Source organism: Triturus cristatus, chromosome 3_1 (genome assembly GCF_964204655.1).
Source record: "Triturus cristatus chromosome 3_1, aTriCri1.1, whole genome shotgun sequence".
Classification (NCBI taxonomy): Eukaryota; Metazoa; Chordata; class Amphibia; order Caudata; family Salamandridae; genus Triturus; species Triturus cristatus.
Window position 1 is genome coordinate 905,181,579 of NC_140583.1, and position 26,042 is coordinate 905,207,620.

The 26,042-nt window shown below is 44.2% G+C and overlaps 1 protein-coding gene and 1 long non-coding RNA gene across 5 annotated transcripts in view; one reads left to right on the top strand and one right to left on the bottom strand.

Moving 5' to 3' along the window:
* Nucleotides 1-26,042, top strand: part of KCNH7 (potassium voltage-gated channel subfamily H member 7) — a 1,410,086-nt gene that overhangs the window by 1,327,849 nt on the left and 56,195 nt on the right. For all 4 annotated transcript variants that reach the window (XM_085645418.1, XM_085645417.1, XM_085645419.1 and 1 more), the window contains 2 exons: nt 5,004-5,255; nt 24,505-24,673. In XM_085645418.1, coding sequence (XP_085501544.1) covers nt 5,004-5,255; nt 24,505-24,673 — 421 coding nt within the window. The remainder of the gene's footprint in view (nt 1-5,003; nt 5,256-24,504; nt 24,674-26,042) is intronic.
* LOC146861251 (uncharacterized) overlaps nt 1-26,042 on the bottom strand; it is a 75,468-nt gene that overhangs the window by 9,557 nt on the left and 39,869 nt on the right. Inside the window, exon 2 of the long non-coding RNA XR_014978930.1 lies at nt 4,957-5,162. This is a non-coding gene — a long non-coding RNA (uncharacterized LOC146861251). The remainder of the gene's footprint in view (nt 1-4,956; nt 5,163-26,042) is intronic.

The window sequence follows — 26,042 nt, forward strand, 5'->3', positions numbered from 1 at the left end:
GCCTAGAAACAAAATGCAGAAAGGGTGCCTAGAATGGCCGGTACTTAACAGAGGCGCTGCTCCACCCCTGACACTGTGAGTCAACATATTTGCTGGCCCCGTCCCATTATGTTTGTCTCTTCCCCCACTGCACCCCCTGGAATGCCACCACTCCCTGACAAGCAATCTCAAGACACCTCATATTTGTAATATGATAGTGTGGGGCAGGGGACCTCGGAGGAGCAGGTGGGCAAACTGTGAAAGTTTGGCCTTTCACAGGGAAGTGGGGCCCCCTGTTTTTGAGATGAACGTGAGGCCCTGGGCAGCTGCCCACACTGCGCATGCCTAGCACTGGTCCTGGCCACACACTTAAGTAGCCTTCAAACATGTCTCTGGCCTGCCATAGCAGAGATTGTGCATGCAGTTTAAACTGCCATTTTGACCTGGCAAAACAAACCTTTTGCCAGGCCCAAACATTTCTTGTTAGAAATATGTCACTCCAGGGTAGACCCTGGACAGTCCAGAGGGCAGGGTGCAAAGTATTTAAAAAGCAGGACACGTACTTTTAAGTATTACATGTCATGGCAGTGAAAAACTCTTAAATGTGTTTTTTGCTACTGCAAGGTCTATATCTCCAAAGGGATAACAATGGGCTTACCTGATAGCATTTTAAAGTGTCCTTTCCAAATGGAAAGATATAACTGGTTCAAGTTTGGTGAAATTCTAATTTAAAATCCTAATTTATGGTGAAGTCGGATTCTAAATTACAATCCAGAAAAAATAATTTTAGGAAGTTGGCATTTTGTTGCCTTAGCCCCATGTTGTCTGCAGCCTGTCTCTGGTCAAGTGGTTGGGTGTAGTTAGCAGTTGCGCTTTGTTTATTCCTCCTACACAGTCACACACATTGGGAGCTTAGGTGTAACTGACCGGGATATAGCTGGCAGCATGGGAGGGAGGAACTGGCACCTGCTTCACTTACACCTGAATAGGCTGTGTCCTGTCCCCACACAGAGGACTGCATACCCCCTATAGTTAGTCTGGATGACGGGGCTTATGTGCACTTCAAAGGCATGCCTCTTCAAGCATCTCCCCACTTCAAAGACACAACTGTGCATAGAAGAAGGACTTCAGACACTACCACTTCAGTACACTTCTGGGCCTGTGGATACTCTGCCTGGAAGACCTGCTGTGCTGCTGAAGTACTGCCACTCTCCTGGATTCCTGCTTTGCTGTACTGCCTGGCTGCCTGCTTCCCTCTTGCCTGGGTGAGAAGGACTGGGCCTGCATCCCTTGAACCCAGAACCCTAGAGTGACTCCCAGGGCCAATTGGCTAGCCTCCTGATCGGAAGTCATATTGAGATAACAGGCTTCCAACTATCTTGTTCCTGCACATGGACTCTGCCATCTGTGAGTCTGACCTGCCAATGGTGCCACCCCAGTCCTGAACCCTTGGAAGTGGGTCTAAAGTGTTTACCAGTGGAACTGATGCATCTTCTCTGCTGAGCGGCGCATTCCTGAGCAGAAATGATGCAACTCTTTGGCCGATGGATTTAACCCAGATCTCTTGACTGGGGGAGAATGTCTGCATTGTCAGCATTCCGTCCATCATTTGTTTGTTGTAACGCTTTTCGCCCTAAGTGGGATGGGTATTCCCAGACGTGGGACCCGTGCTCACTACGCCACTGGAGTCAAGCTATCCTGGCTGATGACGGCTGAGAGCCAGAAACCGGTCCTAGGATGCTTGATTCCGGTCCAGGGAAGACATGGCTTGGCAGTTCGGGCTGGACTGTTCCCATGAGGCACAGGGTCAAGACTGATTTGCATATGGCCATGTCTGAACTGGGGTGGCGTAGTGGGCAAAAAAACGATGGATTTAACCCAGATCTCTTGACTGGGGGAGAATGTCTGCATTGTCAGCATTCCGTCCATCATTTGTTTGTTGTAACGCTTTTCGCCCTAAGTGGGATGGGTATTCCCAGACGTGGGACCCGTGCTCACTACGCCACTGGAGTCAAGCTATCCTGGCTGATGACGGCTGATAGCCAGAAACCGGTCCTAGGATGCTTGATTCCGGTCCAGGGAAGACATGGCTTGGCAGTTCGGGCTGGACTGTTCCCATGAGGCACAGGGTCAAGACTGATTTGCATATGGCCATGTCTGAACTGGGGTGGCGTAGTGGGCAAAAAAACGATGGATTTAACCCAGATCTCTTGACTGGGGGAGAATGTCTGCATTGTCAGCATTCCGTCCATCATTTGTTTGTTGTAACGCTTTTCGCCCTAAGTGGGATGGGTATTCCCAGACGTGGGACCCGTGCTCACTACGCCACTGGAGTCAAGCTATCCTGGCTGATGACGGCTGATAGCCAGAAACCGGTCCTAGGATGCTTGATTCCGGTCCAGGGAAGACATGGCTTGGCAGTTCGGGCTGGACTGTTCCCATGAGGCACAGGGTCAAGACTGATTTGCATATGGCCATGTCTGAACTGGGGTGGCGTAGTGGGCAAAAAAACGATGGATTTAACCCAGATCTCTTGACTGGGGGAGAATGTCTGCATTGTCAGCATTCCGTCCATCATTTGTTTGTTGTAACTCTTTGGCCGAGTGGCACATCCCCAAGGTGAACCAATGCTTTGCCGCTGCTGCATAGATTGGGCCCATAACAAAAACCTGCATTGCTCACAGCAGTTCTTGAAACCGACACATCACCCGCCGGCACGGCACATCCGCAGCCCAGTTTCTTGCATCTCTCGTTAACAGCAGCCTCGACGACGACAATGTATTCTGCAGCTCTTTGGAATCAAGACATCCACAGCTACACACTGCATCCCTGACACTGGACTTCACATCGCAAGCCCAGATGATAGGAACGTCAGTGATGATGCAACAGGTCAGTGCATCGCAGCATTGCAGCAACCGCATCCCCTGACTGATGCATTGCTTCGGCTACTCAATGCATCTCCGACCTGGATCCACGCAACTCTCCGCAACCAGGATCTAAGGTACTCTGTTCAGGTGGACTAAGTTGGTCCATGTAGCCAGCCCACGCTCCATCGTGGTGAGCCTGAACTTGTGACACTGTCCCAGTCCGGCGCAACCAGATATCCCCAATAGTGCTTTCTGCTTTTTGGTGCTATTTTTCACTATCAACTTTAAAACTCAACATTTTCACTACAACTGATTGGATATTTGACGTTTTGGTCTTGTTTTGTTGATTAAAAATTACTATATTTTCTAACTCTGTTGTGGGCTACGTTTGTGGTGTGTTTTCACAGTTTCATTGTTACAAGTGTTGCTCGAATACTTTACACATTGACTCTAAGTTAAGCCTGAATGCTCCGTGCCAAGCTACCAAGGGAGTGAGCATAGGCTCATTTGGAGTATGCTTGCGCCTTACTCTGACAAGGATTGTGCTGCTGCTAGACCAGGTCTTCCAACCCAGTTAACCAACAACCCAATTTCTTACAAACCGATGCCCAAGCAGTCTGGAAACCTCATAAGGAACTTCCTATCTCGATGAACAGTCCATTATTCAAGTCGATATCCCGCCTCCAACAAGCTCCATCATTGACGTTTATGACTATGTGGTCTCTCCTTACTGTTTAGCACATTCTGCTGTTGATGCACTGATAAACTCTGTCACAATCAGTTTTTCTGCAGATAGTAGTGGGTTCGTCCTGAAGTTAATTAGCTGAAATATCGCAGGAATTAAGTTCATTTTGGATGACCACTGATGGCTTACTTATATTCATAGGTTTTATATCATTATGTTACAAGAAACCTGGTCATCAGCCTCCATTGCCTGGAATTGCTTTCAATATTTTTTGGTCGTTACAAAAAGGTCAAATACTGGCAGGGCTAGCGGTGGGTTACTAACTGTTGTCATTTTTGTATGCAATCCTAGCTAGTAACTAAAACAAAACATTCTTTGGGGATAGAAAGCGCTGGATTTGGTGCCAGTAACTGGTATGCCCTCTTTAGCTGACTTATAAAAACACAAGGCACACCTACTTTTTAATATATTTTGTAACAGGAGCACAGGCGACTAAAAGCCAAGACTTTGGTGCAAAGACCCAACCACCTGTGACTGCTCTGCTGCCCCTCCCTCCACAATGTTAAAAATTGCATGTTTATTAGTACATTTCCTCTAAATCATATGCTATAGCAGCCACATTTGTATTTGGCGTGCGTTGAATGCATATGCATATTTTTACATACATGCATTTTAAATTCCCAAAAATATCACCAAGCTGTACCTGACTTTGAATATTCTTTTGAGAGCTTCTTAAGCTAGGCAGACATTTAATCAGTTTTCGTTGAATGCATTGATCTTGAATTAATACAATATTTTGCTTGCTTTGCAAGATGATTGAACGGATGATTATGTAGCAAATGGATGGATGGATTGATGGCCGGACGGACAGACTAAAACGTGACCTTCTAACGTGGGGTTCCTATGAAAATAACAAGCTGGCACATCAGAAGTGGTAATGTTATAAATTAGGCTCCCTGTTTTCCGTTTTTACTGATTTTTACAGGTAAATACAGACAGAAAACCATTTATTTCTTGTCTGTATTTATTTTTAAATGTGGATAAAAACGGAAATTTGGTGCTTTTTGAGTGAATCTAAATACACTTTGCCATTAGTGCCAGGCCACTAACTGTATGGATTAATAGTTAAGGGGATTAAAAACGAAATGCATTTTAGTAAAGAGGCTTAAATAGCAGAAGGCTGATACTGAAATGTGCATATTTTCATATTAGTGCATTGATTTATCTTCTGTGGGTGTTCATATCACTGAAACCTGGCTGGCCTTCAAGCATGACTGCATATTTATTGGTAAAATAAATGTGGAAATATACCAGTTTTATCTTTATGTTTTTTATCACAAAACCCAAAATAAATATGGATAAATACAGATAATGTTGACAGAAATAAATATGGATACAGACAGAAATGTAAAAAAACATAAATACCATAAAGTTGAGAGCCATAATTATAAACTGCTTTCTCCATCTTGCAGAGTGTGAAAAGGAAAACAACCAAAACGAATCCAAAGGATCTCTGAATAATCCCTGCACAAAAACTCCAGTGGATGACAGGAAAAGTGTAACATCGTCTTTCACATCTTCAATTGATAATGGACAGAACCCGCTATTTGCTGAAATCATTGATTACACATCTGTGATGAGAAAAACATCAGGAATTGAGTTTGAAGAGGCGATATGCCCCTCAGGCAGAATCAACTTTAACAAAAGAAGTCATTCGTTCAAAGGTAAACCAATCACCATGTCAATGTTCTCGTAATCAAAACGCAAGCAATTTGTCTGTTTTAAAATGTTGCATTCATTAATTTCCCTGTAATTCATTTGTTCAAAAAGCACGATGTGTTTGGTAGAAACTATACGGAAATACATATCTTTGTTTGGATATCAAAAAACAAACACAAGTTGTACAAATTCCCCTAAAACTATCTGAAAAAAATGAAAATGGAGTTTCTGGGAGCAATAGTGCAAACTGGGGTGGATAGATATCTGCTACAATTTGACAAAGAAAAATGGAATGTACAATGCATAAAAAACAATACTTTTGCTTCTACCCTCAAAGAGCAGTCGCGGCCGGTGCAGGTAAGCGCGGCGGGGCGGGGCAGAGAAGAGGGAGAGTCTCCAGATGATGGAATTGGATTTATTTATTTAATTTTCCCTATTTGATCATCTGTCGACTCCCCCTCTCCCGCCCTACCGCACTTACCTGCACCGGCCGCGACTGTCAAAGAGGCTTGTTCAGAGGATTATACAAAAGCATGTGAAAATAGCTTGATGCTGTAAAAGTGGCACGTGATATTACACTTGAATGTATAGTTTCTGCACAAGAAAAGCATTTGATCCTTAAGAAAGCTTTGGCACATTTCTGCCCATTTTAGCACATGGAATGCACTTTGCTACCAATTTCCTTGCTGGTTACACTATATTGCAGTGTGTCCATGATTTAGTACGGAAATTCAACATACCTCTAAACCTCCCAAAAATGATAGAACTGTAAGACAGTCACATTACCACACAGGTCTACCATGAAAACTGCTGTCATTGTGCATATCTTAACTAACAGCATTCCTAAACTCATGTCAGAAATTCCAATACCAACACTCTGATGTCATTGTAACAACCACTGGCTGTTCTTCAGTAATCTAGCCAGATAATCCATTTTGAGTTTAATATGTTTTAAGCTAATAACTATAAATGTAGCAAGTGGTTGATATCCAATTAAAATTAATCCTGGACTTTTGCTATGTAGGTAATAGACTATTACAAACTTTCATGGGTGCTACTCCTTATTAACAAGAAAAGGTTGCCTGTCCAACAAAATAACAATCTTATTTCATTATAAAATATTGTATAGACGTGCATGCAACATTAAAAATGTTTTATAAGATAAAAATGTTCCTCAGTGAGTGTACAGATTTCTCTTTTGAAAACTGAAAAACAAACGAGAAGGGCGCCTTCAGTGACATCTGTGTACTTATTCGCACATCCTAATAGGGAGATGGAAGAATAGTTTTGTCTGTTGATGGACAGTTTAGGAACAGATATCAGTAATGGTTATGAAGAATGGGTTATATGACATTGTTGACCCAGCCCTGAAACTTGATACGATTAACCCCATGGTCAGAGATGAAACTAGATTCCCTATCTTAAAGCGTGACAGGACGAACATCAAGTCAATCACTCTGACGTGTGGCATCTTCCGGCTCTGTGGTTTGCAAGCGGATGGCAGGATATCGGCTGAATTTTCCAGGACTGAAGGCAAAATGGAAGATCTTGAATTCCCATTAGGATTAGATGCCTGTAACTGATGCAGGGGTTGCATTTTATTGAAAACGTGTAATAACGAGCTGAAGCGGTAATTGTGTATTTTTGCGTTGCATGTAGGGCTTTCATTTTTGTTTTGTTTCTTTAAAGCTAAAATAAAAGCATTCTGCAAAATAACTAACTGTGTAGTTTCTGCGAGTTAATAGCTGTAAACGTGCAGCTTTTGTGGTTGCACTGTAACTAGCATTAAAGTAATACATCTGTCTAATTCTTGTCAAAGCTCGCACTTTTTCTTCTGAAGAAAGTGCTTCGCATCATGTTTGTTTTGGGACAACGATGCGCAGCTAATGTGCTCTGGAAGCAAACATGCCATCTGGCCAGAATGAAAGGGACCTCCACTGGGAGAGTCATTGTTAAATCAATGAAGTGTTTAAAGCTCAAGAGAAAACCTTCAAAAAGAGAACTTAATAGATCATTTAAGGACGTTAAAGTTTTCTTGCCTTGCAGAATACCAGATGAGGGCCTGATTCACAAAGGTAAGCTTACACCTTCTGTAAGTTTACTCTTTTTCGGGATTCACAAACTATGATTTAATAGTAACTTTACAACTGCAGAGGCTCCGCAGCCAGGGCGGACAGCCCTGCCAAGTGCCACGCATCTGGCGTCAGACTAACACATTTCAGTGTGGTGGTCTTCACCACACTGAGATGCGAAGTCACGCATAATAGGTCTCCTCAGCCCTAGGTAAATCATGCACCAATACTGAAAAACTAAAGCTGGTCTCCCAATCGCTTCTGGAGTAGCAGCGCACCACGCGCGTATGCGCACCGCTTCCGGTAGGCTTGGGGGTGAGTCTTCAGCTATAAACTGCTACAGTTTATCAGAATTCACCAACACTCGTGGCAGTGTGATTAATGACTATACGTTATGATGCTGCTGCGCGAGTGGTGAGCAGGTGGCTCGTGGCTGTAGTCAGAATAAACTAGAGGCAAGCTCACACCCATTACCAAGTTTTGCCCAGCGGTAATTTAATCCAAGACGATGGACCCTTCTGGTGGCTAAACTGACCCCTGCACGGACTGTGGCGGCCTCAGGAATTGTTCCTCAGCACACCAGCCCCTGCTGCTGAGCCACACAATCATGCCCGTGCCTGTGTTTATTGTGGCGGACGTCCTTGCGGCGTGGTGCAGCTTGTATGAAGAGCTGCGTCGCTAAATCAGTAAGTAGTGTCTCGTGAGGTATTTCTCTTCAAAATCATGTGCTTTTTAAATTGTATTAATAGCGCTAGCGCGTGCAGTGGTGCCTGTCCGACGACCTGTGTTTTACAAGGATTCAGCAGCTTGGATAACGGCAGTGATTGGGTGCGTCTTACCTTCTAGGAAAAACTAGGCCGGTGTAAGTGAGCGATGATTAGTTGGCGCGATGGGGCTCTGCAAAAGTGACCGTACGCCCAGCATCGTGTGAATCCGTCTTTTCATCTCCCCCCCAATCGTCCCCCCACCCAGACAGAAACCATCTGAACGGCTGTATCGAATCCAGTAACAGTGCCAAAAACAACAGGCAGGCAGCGAGGAACTTCCCATAAAAACCCTGTATTCCGTAAATGTGATTTTTTGTTGTTGTAAAAAAAAAAGTGTCAAGGCTCTCGTCAGTAGGCCACAGCCACTTGCACTACACCTTGCCACTGCTATGCTGCCAATAATATTAGCAACGCAACTACTGACCATCACACTCCTACAAGTGTGACTATTCTGAGTGGAATTATTTGTGTGTCCAAGAGTTTTCATGTGCCAATAAAAATGTCAAGATCACTCTTGTGAATAATGGAGTGCTGGGGCAAGATTAGCGTTTTGTTTATTGACAATTTTCACGAAAGAACGTGAACCACACATATTCTCAAAACTGTATCTAATGAGGATTAGCTGTGAGTTACTGCTTTTTACTAGGTTAGTGCCCATCCATTTCTGATGCTATAAAGCAGTTTTAAGATCTTGTTAGGATTTTTCGTTTCGCAAATGGTTGTGATTTCTGATATTTATATGTTTTCCTTGTCTTCATGTCTTGATTTTGCTTGCGACAAAATGTCACTCGTAGTCATTGAATGTCACTCATAATTACAGTGAAATGATGAAAATGTCACACATAAGCAACCTGGAACCTTGGCAGCTATGGGCGGACAACTTCAAGTTCTCCCCCGACAGCGGAGTCTCCACAGTCATAAAGTTACTATTATAACAATAAATAGTTTTTTGTAAAAACAGAAAAAGAGCAAACTCACATAAAAGTGTAGCTTTACTTGTGAGGCTCTTAGGCGCTTCCAGGCATGAGTTCTACACTACAGCATAGGCCCTCAGGCAAGCGAGACATGCTGTTTCTGGTCAGCACAGAGCACTGCTCTGAAACAGAATCAAACTCTGGTTTGGATGAAGCTATGAATTGTGGAACTCAGAGTCCCATAACAATAATGCTGATGCAGAGTCTTTGATTGCCCTGAGACACTGAAAGAACAGGGGGCAAGCCAACAAGCCCGTGGAGAACACTTGTGGCACAAAATCAGGTTACAGGCAGCAGGAGAGCACATCAAGATAAGTTGCAAAGTGGCAGCCCCTCCTGCAGCCCAGCATTCAGCAGGCAACAGGCCGACGCATAGAAAGCAGCGGCTTCTCCTGGCAGCCCAGCAGGCCTACTGGCAATGTGCAAATGTATAGCCAGCAGTGTCTGGTTAAAAGTCCAACGCAGTGTCAATAAATAAGGGGGTCAGAGCCCCGGTACTTATACTCAAAAATGCCTTTGATGTTGGAAGTGACTTCAAAATACCCCTTAGAAGTGCACAAAGATCCCTTTCAGCTCAGCCCTGGCTCCAGACGATCAATAGGGGGTAAATCAGTCCTTTGTGTGAGGGCAGGACACAACCTATTCTATGTGTGTGTGAACCACCTCTCCTTATCCCTGTCCAGGAAGAGTATTAGTATGCAAATGAATGCAGATGTATCTCCTGTCACACCCAGCTCTTCCTGTGTTGTAACTGTCTATAAAGAATGCATAAAGTGTAGCTGTGACCCAGCCCAGACGTGCATTGAGGACAGGCTGCAAAGCACAAACAGGAAATTTACAAACATTTTGCCCTCCGTTAGTGCCACAAAAGTGACGCCAACTAGCGCAAAATGCTTTTTTGCTATTAACCTTTCAACGCAAAACTTGTTTTACACCGGAGAGCACCCTCAAAGTAGTGCAAAGCAGCGTGAAGCACTGCTTTGCGTTACTTAGCGCTGAAGGGGCATTACATGGGTGTGACATGGGCGTTCCCATGCAACCACCAATGCCTTATGACGCAAAACCATATTTAGGAAGATTTGTAGACATGGTTTTGTGATAAAAGTTAACGCCCCTTCAAAGGAGGCACTAACAGGAGAAATGCTTTCATTTCTCCGTGCTTTTCTAACTTTGCATGTATGCTGCACTGTGCAGTACACATAGAGAGTGGGAAAAGCTTTGCATCATGTCTAGGCATAGTAGTTTGTACTGGATAACCTATGCTAGACTCAGGCATACACCCTAGCTCTAAGGCGTGTGCCTGATGCATGGCAGCTGAAATAAGTGCTGATGCAAGAGAAAGGGAAGGAGAGAGCCATATCGCTGAAGATATGGCGTTCTCCTGCTCCCTCCCTGTCGTGCAATGCAGTGCTGCCTCGTGGGGGGCTGCGTTGTGCATATTTTTTTTGTGTAAATCTGTTTTTATTTTCTATAGAAAGAACAACTGAAGGGTCTAAGTGTACACAGCGTCAGGCCCACAACCCTATTCAGGGCTGGCCGCGTTGTTCTAGAGAGCCTAGAGGGCATTCAGGGAGGCTGAACGGAACAGGTAAGACACAGCATGTCGCCTACAACCCTCATTGGGCCAGCCTCGTGACACAAATAGCATAGTAGTGGCATACAATTGTGGGTAAATTCAGGACCCTTAAAAATAAAAAATAAAAATAAATAAAATATATATTTTTTTAAACTGTGAACCATAGCAGAGAGAGTAGCAGAGAGTGTAGGCAAGAGGCCTACAGAAAGACCACAGCGATGAGTGGACACAAATATGTCTAGAGAGAGAAAGGGAGGGAGAAAGAAGGAGAGCCCCTACGCCAGAGAGGCTAGGCAGCAACACCAATGCGGGGGGCGTGCGGGCGGACGGGGGGGGGGAGACCCAGAGAAATCAATGCTATATGGTAGCAAGACCAGGAGTCTGAGTATGTATCATGTGGGGCCATGGGCAGGGTTAGTGTGATTGTGTAAGTAATCTGTTCGGGTCAGCCGGAATCAACGCATCTTCAAATAGGCGTAGGGCCCTGAGTTTCGTGGGGAGGTAGCGCGTGTGTTCTACATTACAAAGATATGTGACTAGGAGCTTCCAGATTGTGGTGAAGCGAGTGTCACAGGACTGCAGTCGTGCTGTGAAAAGTTCCATGGTCACTACATGCCATAAACGCACTAACCAGGCAGCAATGGGGGGGGGGTCTCTGCTTTCTTTCCAATATAACGCTATGAGTTGTTTAGCAGCTCCGAGCATGTGAAGGACTATGTACCAATCGCGACAGGTAAGTGCTTTTAAGTTGTCGGACTTAAGACCCAAAAGGACCGTGGCTGTGGATTCAGGCAGAGGGAAGCCTAGCACCTCCTTTATGTGGCTAAGAACTTCCTTCCAGAACAGGGTCAGGAGGGGACATGCCCACCAAATGTGGATGAAGTCTCCAGGCACTTTGGAACATCTCCAGTACAAGGGAGAGGTTGCAGGGAACATTTTATGCAATCGAAAGGGTGTGTAGTACCACGGCGTCATGATCTTATATGCAGTTTCTCTTTGCGATATACTGCGGTAAACCATTGGGATGTCACGCCACAAGCGATTTCACTGTGCGGGCGTGATCTCAGTGGGGGACATCAACTGCCATTGACGCTGATACAGATGGGTGGTTAATAGCGGGGGATGCTGCAGTATCTGGTACGTCTGAGAAAAAAGGCCCTTTGAGTCTTCAAAAGAACGAACCAACTGCTCAAAGGGGGTGAACGGCCCAGTGGCCGCCCGCTGCATCGCTGTCGAAGATAACCAATGTCGCAGCTGTGTATATTGAAACCCTGCTTCTGCCGGAAGTTGGAACTCCTCTCTGCAGTGAGCAAATGTTTTGAGCGTGTCCCCTTCGTAGAGATTGCTTATCGTTCTGCACCCACCTTCCAGCCATTTTGAAAATGCCTGGGAGTTAAAGGCCAGGGGAAAGAGCGGGTTGCCTGCGATGGGAGTGTGGGGAGAGGTAAAGGACGTGAGTCCCTTGTGCATGGCCACCTTGTCCCATATGTCCAGCACCGTCTTGGTGGGCACTGCAATTTAGGCGCTGCAAGAGCACGCAGCTGGTGCAGCCAGGCTAGATCCCAAATGGTTCGCCCAGTTATTGTCCTGTCCATGAGAACCAGATCTTTTTGCTCTCAACCGCTGTCCACTCCGAGACAACGCGGAGATGAGAGGCCCAATAATACTCCAGAAGGTTGGGGCAAGCCAATCCTTCTCTGTCCCGCGGGAGCATGAGGATTTTATTGGAGAAGCGTGGTCTACGCCCACCCCATATGAAGCTTGTGAGGTCCCCTTGAAGGCTCTGAATCTGATGCTGCGGGATAGGGGTGGGAAGACATTGAAACAAATACAATACCTTTGGAAGTATCGACATTTTTATGGCGTGGAGGCGACCCAACCAGGAAAGAGTGTGCATATTTTTTTAAATATCCCCCAAAGAGTTGTAAGCACAGAGAAAAGCCCACTTCTTAAAAGTAAGCACAAGGAGATGATGGACGGAGCGTTGAAACTTTTCCGACAATCACCCCCAGTCACAGATCTGGGCTGAATCCATCATCATTCCTAAGCTCACTTCACCACCCCAGTTCAGACATGGCCATATGCAAATCAGTCTTGACCCTGCCCCTCATGGGAACAGTCTAGCCCGAACTGCCGAGCCAGGTCTTCCCTGGACCAGAAACAAGCATACTGAGACCAGTTTCGGGGTAACACCCCTCATCAGCCAGGCTAGCTTGAATCAAGTGTCAAAGTGAGCAAGGGACTAACGTCTGGGCATACCCTGCCAACCTAGGGCGAACAAAGCAAACACAAGGAGATGATGGACAGAGTGCTGAAACTTTTCAGACACTCAACCTAAGTCACAGATCTGAGTTGAATCCATTATCTGTTCTTTTTGCACTTCTTAAAAGATGCATTTCTAAAATAGTAATGTGAAATTCACCAGGAAGTAGGATTTATCACTACCATTCTAAACATACCAAACGTGGCAACGCTTCTTCTTTCTGATCAGGAATTATCACTTAAATGTATGTAAGGGAATTCCCAATGCTAGCCTATGAGAGTGATAGGCCTTACAGTAGTGAAAACCTAAATAGGCTCTTTGTCACTATCAGGACATGCAAAACAGAAAAGTACATGCCCTGCCTTTTACTTAAACAGCACCCTGCCCATAGGGCTACCTAGGGCCTACCTTAGAGGGTGACCTATGTGTAATAAAAGGGGAATTTAGGGCTTGGGAAGTAGTTTTAAATGCCAAGTAGAAGTGGCAGTAGACTGAGCACGCATGCCCTGACACAGGTTTGAAAGGCTATGTCTGTGGGTGGCGCAATCAGTTCTGCAGGCCCACTTGTACTAATTAAAGTACATGCCCGGGTGTATTGTATACCAAAAGACTTACAAGTAAATCAAATATACCAAACAGGTGTTAATCAATCATACCATATTTAGGGGCAAGAGCACATGCACTTTAGCACTGGTTAGCAATGATAAAGTGCCTAGAGTCCTCAAGCCAACAAAAAGAGGGTCAGAAAAAAGGGAGGAGGAAGGCAAAAGGTTTGAGGATAGCCCCGCAGAAAGGGCCAGGTCCCACAAACCTTCTCATGGGAGATGAGTGTGATGGATATGAAGTATGCATGAGTTGGTTATCTGCCTCGCTATGATAAGCCTAGGTACGTTGTTTCCACTACAGACAAAGTGAGAGGTGGCAGAATTCTGGCACCAATTGTCATGATCGAAAGCCTGCACTCACCTGTCTGTGCTGGGCAGGTGCAGAGAAGCAATCCTCTGAACTTCAGAGGTGCTCGAGCCTTCAGCTGTGGAGAAGGATGGATGTGTAGTGTGTGCACCACTTGGTGTGAGGCTTCATCCGATAGGACAATATATATTGAAATGGTATTGATGGCACAATATTTATGTCATATAATTTTTGTACACAATATTCTGACATACAACCCACTAGACACATTAGCCAAAGGATTTGTAGAAAGCTTTATGCAACTTAAAGACAGTTCACAAGCGAGCAGAGGGGCAGTTCACAAGGAAATATACTAGTTATGTTAGTGGCAGATGCTTAATTTGTGAGCAGATTTGGTCGGTAACACTAGCCAAACTTTAACTGGAATAAGACTACTACATGGGAGAGTAAGACAAAAAATGATTTGTAACATCTTCTTTTTTTATATTTCGTTCTTGATAACGATACCCTACAACATGATGATGCAATTTGCAAAATGTTTGAGATCACTCTAGGGTAAATGGCCCAGGGTGAAATTTGAGAGAGAAAGTGAGGGAGAAGAAGGGCATGACTTCTATTTTTCATGCTCTTCATTGTGCCTTCACCCTGGGGAGAGGAGAGTCATGCCTCCTTTATGCAGCTACCCTGGTATAGAGAACAGCATTCAGAGCACTTTGGTTAACTGCCCTCAGTGAGAACTGACGAGGTTTCTGAGGAGAACCTGTAGAAATGTGAGTTTTTGAGTAAATGGGTGGTAAGGAGAAAGCAGGAATGCCAGTTCCTAAGTCTTGGGCATTCTTCACCATTCTCGCACTTTCACCGGCCTCCCTCTCAACTTTAGTGCTACCTGAGGTAATTTGCTATAGACAACTTGTGGGCTGTGACTGAGCACCCACAAAGCAAAATCAATACAGTTCCTAAAAGCTGAACAGGCTTCCGTAAAGATTAACAGAGGTAGCATATAGATTGTCCCCAACAACAATGCGTTCTTCAAAGAAATGCATATGGAATATGTGCAACAGAACTAAAACAATGCAGTAAACACAGAAACATCCGGGTCGTTGCAGTGGTTTGGGTACTTAAGCTCCTCTCCTGCTCTTCTGCCTTATACATGTGATGTAACTAAGAAGTGGCTGAAGCCAAAGCTGCTGTGAAATGAGGTATTATGCAAAAAAGGATCAATGCATTTCATCATGACTACAACATGCATGAGATCCTCTGAATGGCACAGGCTTCAGCAAAGTATTCAACAGTGCCAATAAATACAGAGGGAAAAGTAATTGCAGCAGATCTTATACTCCTGTGGGATAAGGCGCAGTAACTCCAGCACCAATCACCCATAGCACTCAGGCATCACAAAGAAGGCTAAAACCAACCAGAAAAACCCAAGCAAGACAGCAAACTCTAGATCCTGTAGCAGGGCCGACTTAATTGCCAGGGCTGGTTTACGTTCTCAGTCCAGCCCCCATGCCCATGCTCCACCCATGTGACACCTACCCGACGCAAAGTAACGCAAGGCAGTGCTATACAAACGTTACATTACTTTGGGGGCTTATTTACAAGCTCCTTGCGCCACTTTTGCATCACTTTCCCATGTTAAAAGTGACGCAAAAGTGGCGCAAGGGGCTTGTAAATCTGCCCCTTTGTATTTAGTAAGCCGCCCAAAGCCACCCAAATCGACTTTGCGTGCTTAGTGCGTGTCCAAAATGTTTTAGAGTCCTCTATGCCACAAAAGTAACTCAACTGTGAGGCAAAATCTTAGTGAATCTGAGGCTGAATTTATTTGCTAGAATTCCGACCCAGCCACCTCTCGTCCTGTGCATTAACAGGGTAGCAAAAGTGTCATAGGCCCTAATGCAGAGAAAGATAATGGGACCGCGTAACCATCCCTCTGTTACTAACAGACATCAATAATTGCAGATGAGAATTCTCTCTCTTACCCCTGGGCCCTGTGCCACCATACCTGCTCCACTAATAATAGCATCACCCCCCCCCCTGCTTCTTTTCACTTGTGACAACAGCACGTGTGAGAGTGTGAAGTCGACACCACAGCCATTTCCTTGGAGCTTAGGATGTTATTTAAGCTATTTTCAAGTTGTTGCAACACTGCGGCAGCGATAAGGGCGAAATATATGGTGGTAATCGACTTAAAAATACGTCACAGTGACTAAAGAAGAAACATAACGTGCCTTGTGATAGATTCAAGCAAAAGACAACAAGAGATAAATCAAAAAACAAGTACGAATACCCACATTACTATCAAGAGCTATGGATTTTATCCTGAAGTTAAGGAAGTGTGGACTGGCAGCCATGGCAACCCTTGCCAAGGCAACCCACTGCAGTCGAGACAGAGCTAAATTTAGAACGTCTCCTCAAGTGTACATTTTCATCGAGACAGGATGTACTTTCCTACTCCATGCCATTTTCAGTTTTCGTTTTGCAAATGTATTCGGCCTTGGGTCACAATGACATGCAGGCTGCAATACACCGTGAGGATGTTGTGTTTGATGTGTGTGGACTTGCTGAATCTGGTGCTGTCGATTTTGATACTGGCTGTTAATACAGTGCATACCTTGGATGTAAAAACATGTAATATTGTTTACAAACAGTATGTTGTCACCAGATTGCACGTTAAATGCTCGAGGTACGAAGGAGCCGATGTGAAGAAGGAAAATAAATGTTGTAGACGTGATGCTGATCTTCAGTATCACAACTGAGTAAAGGTTTTCCTACAGACAAAGGCGTTTTCCTTTCCTTGGATCACTTCAGCCAATCCAGACACAGAGGTGCTCCTTGCAGCTACGCATATATGTGAGTGGTGCAGATATACACAGCAGACCACGCATTCTTCTGTGGCCTCAAAGGAAAGTTAACAATTGAGTGAAGTTAAATATGTCGATAACATTTAGGGCCATAATTCAGGTAAAAACTACGGTCAAAAATGGTGGTCTGTGCCTGCTCTCCACTAAGCTGTCTAAGACAGCTAGGTGGAGAGGTTTACACTGCACATGTCAGACTGGCCATTGCAAGAGAGCTGGTCAAAGAGACATGCACAGTGTAAACTGGTGGAGTGAGCACCACTTCACTGCTGCTAGTCAGCATCAGCCCCACCCCCAAACACTGCTCGGGCTGGGAGCAGTTACAAATATAATGGTAATTCATTGTATTACCATTTTATTTTTCACTTTGCTGCACTGGCAGCAGGGGGCGACACTCCTCTGCCCTAATGGGGGGGGACTGCCACTGCATTATCTGTGGGGCTCTCTCCTGAGGAGGGTGCTGCATTGATGCTGGATTGAATTTCAAATATAACCCCCGGTCCTGGAAGCTGGCAGGGTGTTTTCTCCCGGGCTATTGTTTCTAGGTTATGAATCTGATTCTACACCTAAGAATGTGATTTTGTCTCTTTCTCTTGATTTTGTACCTGGCTTTTGATTACTTTATTCTGAATATTGTTGCACTCTGTGGGCATTTTCACAACCACACTAACCTGGGGTTCTACCTGCAAGCATCCTTCCCAAAGAGACTTTAGTGGGTTTTGACTTTTTCCTTCTTGTTATGCCAGGCCATATTCCCTGGGACACCCTTTATTATCCTGTGTAACACCAACACAACATGGCTTCCTTAAGTGTTCACCCTGACTTTAAAACATTGTTATGAGTTCCCTTTAGGGCCCACTTAGCTCTCCCTTATTTTAGCCCAACTGCAAGTTTTAGACTGCTTTGCTTCGCACATGTTACACTCAGCAGGTTTATTTTTGTGCCACGATACTGTTTTAGTAAAACACTGCACATTGTTTTGTTATTGGTTCTTTTCTCTGGGACTCTGTCTCATACAAGGTCAACAACACTGTGCCTTGCCTTTCTGTGCTCAGTTAGCAACATAGCTTGGCATTTAGACAAAACATCAATTCACATCTGCTGTTTTAAAAAAAGACACCTTGTATCATATACACTGAGACGTGCCATTTGAAAACAGAGAGGGGAATTCTTGCAGAGGAGAGGTCCTGAGACAAACGTGCCAGTCTTGCGCAACCTGAGTTGCAGATTACCAAACAATAATACCAGGTAGTTCAGTTCTAATCCCAGAGATCTATGATATATCACTGTGCCCACATAGTGAGGATAGGCTGAGGCAGATATATCTTTAAACATGGTAGAGCTTCTCATTGTATAAAGTTTACTTGTGATGCTATTCACTTTGGTGACTTGCATATGTTTTCTATTTATATCATTGCAGCAAAACAGTTATGGTTTAGACTTCGCCTGCACACTGTTTGACATAAGTGTCTGAATTATGCTCACACTACGGGTCAACTGAAAACCCCAAATGTACCAATACATGCAACTACACAAGTTGAGGAGCATAATATTTAGAAAGGCTAAAAATAAAATACTGAACTCTCAGAATTTATATATTATTCATAACATGACATATGACAGCAAAACCACTACTTTAAATGCAATAAACAGATTTTTTTCACATTCAAATTATTTTCCAACTTCTTTATTCACAACATCTTCAAGTGTTTGGATAAAGCAGGATGACATGTTCAAAACAAGCAGCCTAGGCGTTTCGTCCATATTCACATGGGACTTCTTCAGGGCAACACTTAATACTGCAAGACTTTGCATCACAAGCTCCTCATTAATGGCATCCTCGACAATGATGCAGGACTTCACATCATATCCCCACAGCTCCTCTGAACCCCCGCTGCACAACGCATCCTCGCTATGGGATCTTTCAACACCCTGCAAACCACAATTTAACTTACTTTGTTTAGCTGGCCTTATTGGTCTCTGTGTCCAGCCCGCGCATCCGGAACATGTTATGTTGCCTGGGTCCAGCGCAACACGATAACTATCGTTCTAGACACTATTTCCACTTAAGCCTTTAAAATTACAATGCTCCACTTGTACTGATTGGATTTTTGTCATTGTTAGACCTGGCATAATTGGCATGGGTTTCCCTTGTATTTTTGGCTTTGCCACCTGTTATTTTGCTGTGCGTTGAACTTTGTTTTGTGGTCTAGATGCTTTGGGACTTTGCCACTGCTGTTCAATGCCAAAGAGCAAGTGCTCCCTTTGTCATTGTTGTTATGGATTGGTGATTCCTTGATTGGCGTATTTGATTTACTAGTCACTCCCTAGTACAGTGCACTGCGTGTGCCCAGGGCCTGTAAAACAAATGCTGCTAGTGGGCCTGCAGCGCTAATTGTGCCACCTTCATAAGCAGCCATTGCAGAGCCTGTGTGCAGTCTGGAACTGCCATGTTGACTTGGCAAGTGCACCCACTTGCCGAGCCCTAACCTTCCCTTTTCTTACATGTTAGTCACCCCTAAGGTAGGCCCAAGGTACCCTTGTGGGCAGGGTGCAGTGCATGTGAAACGTAGGACATGCCCTGATATGTGTGGCATGTCCTGATAGTGAAATACTGCCAATTTCGTTTTTCACTATTGTAGGGCTATCTGCCCCAATAGGACAGAATGGGGAGTTTGCTTAAAACATCTAATCTCCAGGTTCCATGATTGAACTTCGAGACCTGCCTCTGCAACTTATGAAGAATCGTGAGTGTTCTGCCGACCGCTGAGACCTAGTGTCATGGCTGACGACCGGTGGAGCTACCCAAGTAGCTATAGGGGAGATCGGCTGTGGGTCCCCCCATGGCCGTTACCTACCCAGCCGGCCTTTGGCACACCTTACTTCATCTCTCCGTTTGGCTCTCCTACCTTCCCCGCCTTTCTGACGACTCACTGAGGTTCTTCCGATGGCGGACTCTAATTCTGCACAACATGTTGCCCGGTGGTGATGACTGGTAGCTGTTGAGGGGAGGAGATGGGGATCAACCCTCCAGCCATTTATCCTTAGCTTTCCGGACCTTTCTGTTTCCTTCACCTACCTTCCAGACCTGAAACATGGTTGCCTGGCATCCCGCTATGCATGAACAAGACCAATGAGAACATAGCAACGATAATGCTGCGACGCTGCTGCTCTGCACATTCGAGCTTGCTTTCCCTTTTTTTATAGAGTTGCGCGCCCTCCTGACCCCACAGCTGCCTTCCTCCTCCGGGGCTGCTGTCTGGGGGCCTGCACTCACCTACCCTGACTACGACGACCCGAGAGAGTTTAGCGCCCTACAACCTTCCTCCTACCAAAACCGACTGCTGCTTCCCCATTCAGTCCTGCTCCTGTGTTAGGTTTTAATGTTGGTTTTTTGATCGACTTTTTGTTTAACCGTAATCCTGCCATTTTGTTTACGAAGATATTAGGGTCCATGACCGGGATCCTCCATTTAGCAGTTGCAGCTGTCCCCCTACTCGATTTATGCCGCTGGTCAACGCCCTGTTCTTGTGCCATCGGATTGACCTTTGCCTTTTGTAGACCCCCTCTTGAGACTCCTTCACCTCTCTCGTCTTGTTTGGTCAATGTGAGGTAACCTTTCGGCCTCCTTCACACCCGGTCCTTTTCTATTCCCATCCCTGATGCAGTGAGGGAGTCCTGCACTGGTTGTTGTTTGATCCCTGGACGCAGTGAGGGAGTCCTGCACTGGTTGTTGTTTGATCCCTGGACGCAGTGAGGGAGCCCAGCACTGGTTGTTGTTTTACCCCTGGACCCTTTCGGGTTTGTTCGACTCTATTACTCTGACTTTTTTGTTTCCCCTGAAGTACTATCCTCCTTGATCGGTCTGCCAGACTTGTTCTGTATTCTAACCCTTTTACTATTCCCCCTCTACCCTCTTTGCTCCTCAGGACCTGTGTCCTATGTTTTATAATTCTCTATTAACTGATGTATTTTTGTATCACGGTCTTTATTCTCTATGCTATGTTATGCTCTAGTAATCAAATGTAACTATGTAACTGTTCGTTTTGAAACGTTTTCCTCATGTAAAGCGCTCTGATACCTTCGGGTCAAGCCAGCGCTATCTAAAACTCTTCAAATAAATAAACAAATACATAAATATAACGGCCCGTGGGAACAAGATAGGAAAATAAAGTCTGATATGCCTGAACTCAGAATGTTAAGACACATCTTTTAGTAAGGGTTATTTTTACATTCTGGATTTGAAAATACCACTTTTAGAAAGTAGGTATTTTCTTGCCTAACCATCCAGTGTGCCTCTGCTATGTTGTGCATTGACTGTCTGGCTTTGGAGTCACAGGGGCTGGGGATGTGCAGGGGGAGGAGATTTCTCTCACAAGTGAATGGGCCTGGTCTGCCTTAGATAATGCTGTCTCCACCTCCTGCCAGGAAACTGCACCAGAGAGGACAGGACTGGTTTTTGCTGGGCAAGGAGCTTCTCTGCCTCAGAAAACAAATAGATTTACTGTATAAAAAGAGGGCCCGAGACCCCTGACTACTTTGGACTTAAAGAGGAACCTCTGCCAAGAAGAAGAGCTGGAAGAAACTGGAGGAGTAGTACTACCCCTTTGCCGTGTGCTGTCTGGGGTTGGCCTGCAGTAGCTGTTTCTGCCAAGGAACGGAACTGTGTGCATATCCTGCTTGAGAAGTGTCTCCAAAGGCTTGGAAGTGGAGCTTGCCCCCTGTTCACGAGGTGTCAGGAACAGCAAAGACCTCACCATCCTTCTGGGCACTGTCTCTGGAACCGCTGGTTTCAGTGGTAGCAGAAGACAAGGGTAACCGACTCTGTCACCGTTGCAGGATTCTGTGTCCTGAAGCCCTTGCAGAAGGCACTGCGCACATCGCACCGCATCCTTGGCCTCACCAACGCTGTCTTGACGATCGTCACCTAGCCGTTGCTCACAACGCGTCCTGTGGGCACCGCATTCCGCACCTCCTCGCTTCAACCTGCCTGGATGTCACCGAAATCGTTGCTGCCAGACCAGTACATCGACCGGCTCTGTCACCTGCACCGCAACCTGACAGCACTGCATCAGGTAACGCTTCACCCAGCATCGTAAGCCTTGGGCTCACCAACACCATCTGGACATTCGTCACTGAGTCGCTGCATGCACCGCATCGTGAGGGCACCGCACCCTGCACTGCTTCCACTGGTTTGCAACCGCAACAGTTGTCCCTGACCCGCTCGTACCATTGTCTCGGCCGCAATGGGTAAAGGTACTGTTTTTCAGTCTGTCTTCGCTTAGCTGACCCCACACCGACGTGGTCAGCAGGAATTGTTAGACTCTGTCGTTTTCAACATCGAGGTAGCCCTGGATGGAGCTACCAACTCGGAAGAACTGTGGGGCATATTAGCAACGGCCAGGGGATAATTATCGCTGGCCTTGCTTAGCGATAACTTTTTTATCGCAGGCTATAGCTGGAATGTATCACCCTGGTAACGTGTTATTAACAACGCGTTTCTCCAGGGCGCTAAAAATTCCAGAGATAGTGAGGTTATCTCCGTTTTGCAGCGATGTTCCCTGCAAAACGGTGATAACCTTGCTGATACGACCCTGTGGTCGTATCAGCATAATCCACCCCCTATGTAAAGCATAGGTAAGTCTGGATTTTAGCAGACGTTAGTTTTTGGCGAAAACGGCCGTTTTCACCAAAATCTAACGTGTGCTAAAATCCTGTGGGCTGCCTTGTAAATATTGCGATGTAAACATCAGCGATATTTGCAAGGTAGTCCATCCGGGGAACGCCCAGTGACGTCCACTTTGCATCTCATTAGAGATGCAAAGGGAGGCGTTGAGAAAAAGGGTGCTAACATGCGATTATGCATGTTACCACCCTCTTGTAAATAGAGCGCTATTTTTATCTCTGCTGTTTTGGCCTTTTAAGCCAAAAAAGCGGAGATAAAGCCCTTTTAAATATGCCCCTGTGTTTTTCAGCTATTCATGCAATTTAAAGGTTATCTTGCAAAGTAACTATTTTTACAATATTGTATTGTGGATTTTTGTCAAATTTGGTCTTGTTTTGGTTTAGATAAAGATTGCTTATTTTCCTAAACTGATGTAGTGTCCATTTGTAGTGTTTTCACTTTATTACTGTATGTGTGCACTAATGCTTTACACACTGCCTCTGAGATAAGCCTGTCTGCTCGTGCCAAGCTACCAAGGGGGTGAGATGGGGTTATTTTAGAAGTGTATCTCCCTTACCTTGACTAGGAAGAAGGGTCCCTAAGTGGACAAAGGTGCAAACCCTTGCCAACTAGAGACCCCCAATTCTAACAGTCAATTAGGTCTCAAATAATTTATTAAATTGTACTCTATTTTTCTAAATTGGTGTGATGTTTTTCGTGTTGTGTTGTCACTTTATTACTGTTTGAAGTGCTGCATAAATACTTTACACATTGCCTATAAGTTAAACCTGACTGGTTTTGTGCCAAGCTACCAGAGGGTAGAGCACAGGTTAATTTGGAATTTGCTTGAGTTTCACCCTGACAAGAATTGTGGTTGCTTTTTCATCCTCTTTCATCTGTATCTAAGCTTGTACCCCCCACGCAACTCATATGTACACGTGTCAAGGTCCTATGATGACTGAAGACATGTTATTACATATATTTGACTTACAAGTCTTAGTGTAACAAAATATAAAATTCTAAGAAAGGTGCATATAACCAATTAGTTATATCATTACAAGGCCTGCAATCAAACTTAACAAAGGTTGCACCTTTGAATAAAAACTGTCATCAATAATCACATGCCTGCTTTGTTTGTGTACCTCATATTAACACTTCGCCTTCTCATTGAGGACAGGTAAGGAAAATAGGAACTTTAGCTAATGTTCCTAACATGTTAACTTGCTAACATAGGTAGCTATGAGTATTACCTAAAAAACCTTCGATCCATGAAGTAATAAGGGCAATGATGATACTGATACTGGTCAAATAACATAGTCAGAAATTGACTCAGCAGAATCTCGTCCAATGAAATCTGTCTATTATTAGCAGCTGTTGATGATAATAGTTATACTACTTCTGCTGGTACTACATAATAATAATATTAAGAAAAGCAGTGCAATTAATTTTCTTATTCTTCATCTACATATTATTGGTTGTATTAGTACCATTATGTTTGTTAGAATGTTGCTGAATGTTATGTTATGTTACACCGTATTTATAAAGCACACATCCACCAAAGAGGTTTCATGGCGCTGAGGCTCAGAGCTAAAGGGAATATTCTTCTACATATTACATTTATTGATAATAATAGCATTAATAGCATCATAGTGTGTGGCAGACTGTAATCCACTGCGCTTTTCAGTGCAGAATGAAGCAGTATCAAAACAAACGGGTTTTTTTTTGTTGTAAACGTCCTTTTTACACCAGGCCCTATATTGTGTGTGCAGTGGGGGTACATTATGGTATATAACAACAACAACAACAACAACAATAATAATAATAACAATAATAATGAATATGTTAAGTGATTGATCTCAATACTGGCTCCAATTTGAACATGTACAAGAGTTCAATATACTGTTTTGAAAGTTATGAGCGCAGTTATTGGATGTCATTCTCAGATTGTCTATTCTTTCGCAAAGTGTCAGCCTCGGTGAACAGTATGTAAAATATTAGTGCTTTAATACACTTGTTGATGGATAATATACACCGCAAAGTTTGACAGTAATTGTCACTAAAATTGTATAAAAAATAATGATCAATTGATTGGTTTGGTTCTGTACCTTACAACATTCTAATACATTTGTTGTGCTCATGTTTTAAGAGGATCTCGTTTTTTTGGCAGACATTACTAATACAATGGACTGTGAGAAAGAGCAACCTGTGCTGCATGATGGGTTTTCTGGACAACCTGTGATAGAAGACACCACTTGGGGTATCTGTGAAATGGAGAATGATTTTGCGTATGGTGACGTTGAGCATAGGTTGGATCTGCTGCAAGCCCAGCTCAATAGGTAATGTCTACTGCATTATATATCGAGACCCTGTTGTAAATAAAACTAGTGTCTTAAATGCTTATTTGGCATTTCTCATATTTAACCATCTCTGTGTTTCTGCTTCCTCCCACTTGAACATCAGTACTACCATTATTAACTCAGAGATCTATGCTTTGGAATATTGGACAATTCTTTATGATGTCTGAACATATAGGCCCTGATTATGGTTGGGAGCATACATTCTGATGCTTGTGCAAATGAAAATGTAGCAGGTATAACAAGTCCAAGCAACATATTAATTACAGACTTATGTGTCCCCTTCAATTAGTCTCTGGCAATATCAGCTGGTTAAACTTGCCTAAATCTACCTGGAAACAATTTGCAGTAAATCCCAAAACCTGCAGGATTTGGTGTGAAAAACAATAATTCTTTGAGTATGTCTTTCATTTCTGAGGGAAAACTAGGACTATGGGATATTTACCGCACCCAGTGTATAGCACACCCGGGAAATCTGCAACTATTAGACATGGTAAATATCGAATTCTTTCCTGGCCTCTTGCAATTTGTACATTAGTCAAGTAAAAGTATCAGGCCAAGGAAGCCTGTGCTCCATTGCTATCAATCTTGTCAAGAGCAAACACAACAGGCACAGCATTGAAATATTTGTTTTCTCAGTACAGATGTCTTGAAACAGGAGCAAGCCACTGAATAGGGTGGATAGCAAAGTGTATATTGGAAAGGATTCATCAGCAACAGCTTGATGAATTTGCTTGATATTTAGCTACCACCTGGCTTTGAGAATGGTGAGATAATCATGAAGCTGAAAACATTCAGTATGGTTTGATTTATCAACTTTCACTAGAGTGGCAATGATTGGCTTAATGTTGACTTTTTTATTTTCACTACTTGACTTAATTCAAGAGAAGGCCACAGAACCTATTTTTGCAGAAGTTGCTCTAAACAAAATTGTGTGTTGGAAGTGACTGAGATCTGACTACAGAAATGAGGATGTGAAAGGTTGTGGGGACACTGACAGACACAAAGGGCCTGATTCTCAAACTGCACTTTGAAGTACTTTTTGTACAACAAAATGTAAGTTTTGTCTATGCATATATTGTAGTATTCTGCCCCAAGCACATTGTATGGGTCATGGAATGTGGGGTTGGAATGGAGAATTAAGAATGTTCTACTCACCGGAGAAACTGGTTGGCGGTTGCTCCAACAGTTGCTTCCAGTTCTCGATGGGTGAGGTGCCTATAATAAACACCTCTTGGTTTTATCCTTCACTAAAGAAGTTCTGTATTATTTACTACAACATTATACTGGCTCAAGCAAGGACATCCAAGGACAGAACCTGTGTGGAACAGAGGCAGGCACCTCAATGTCG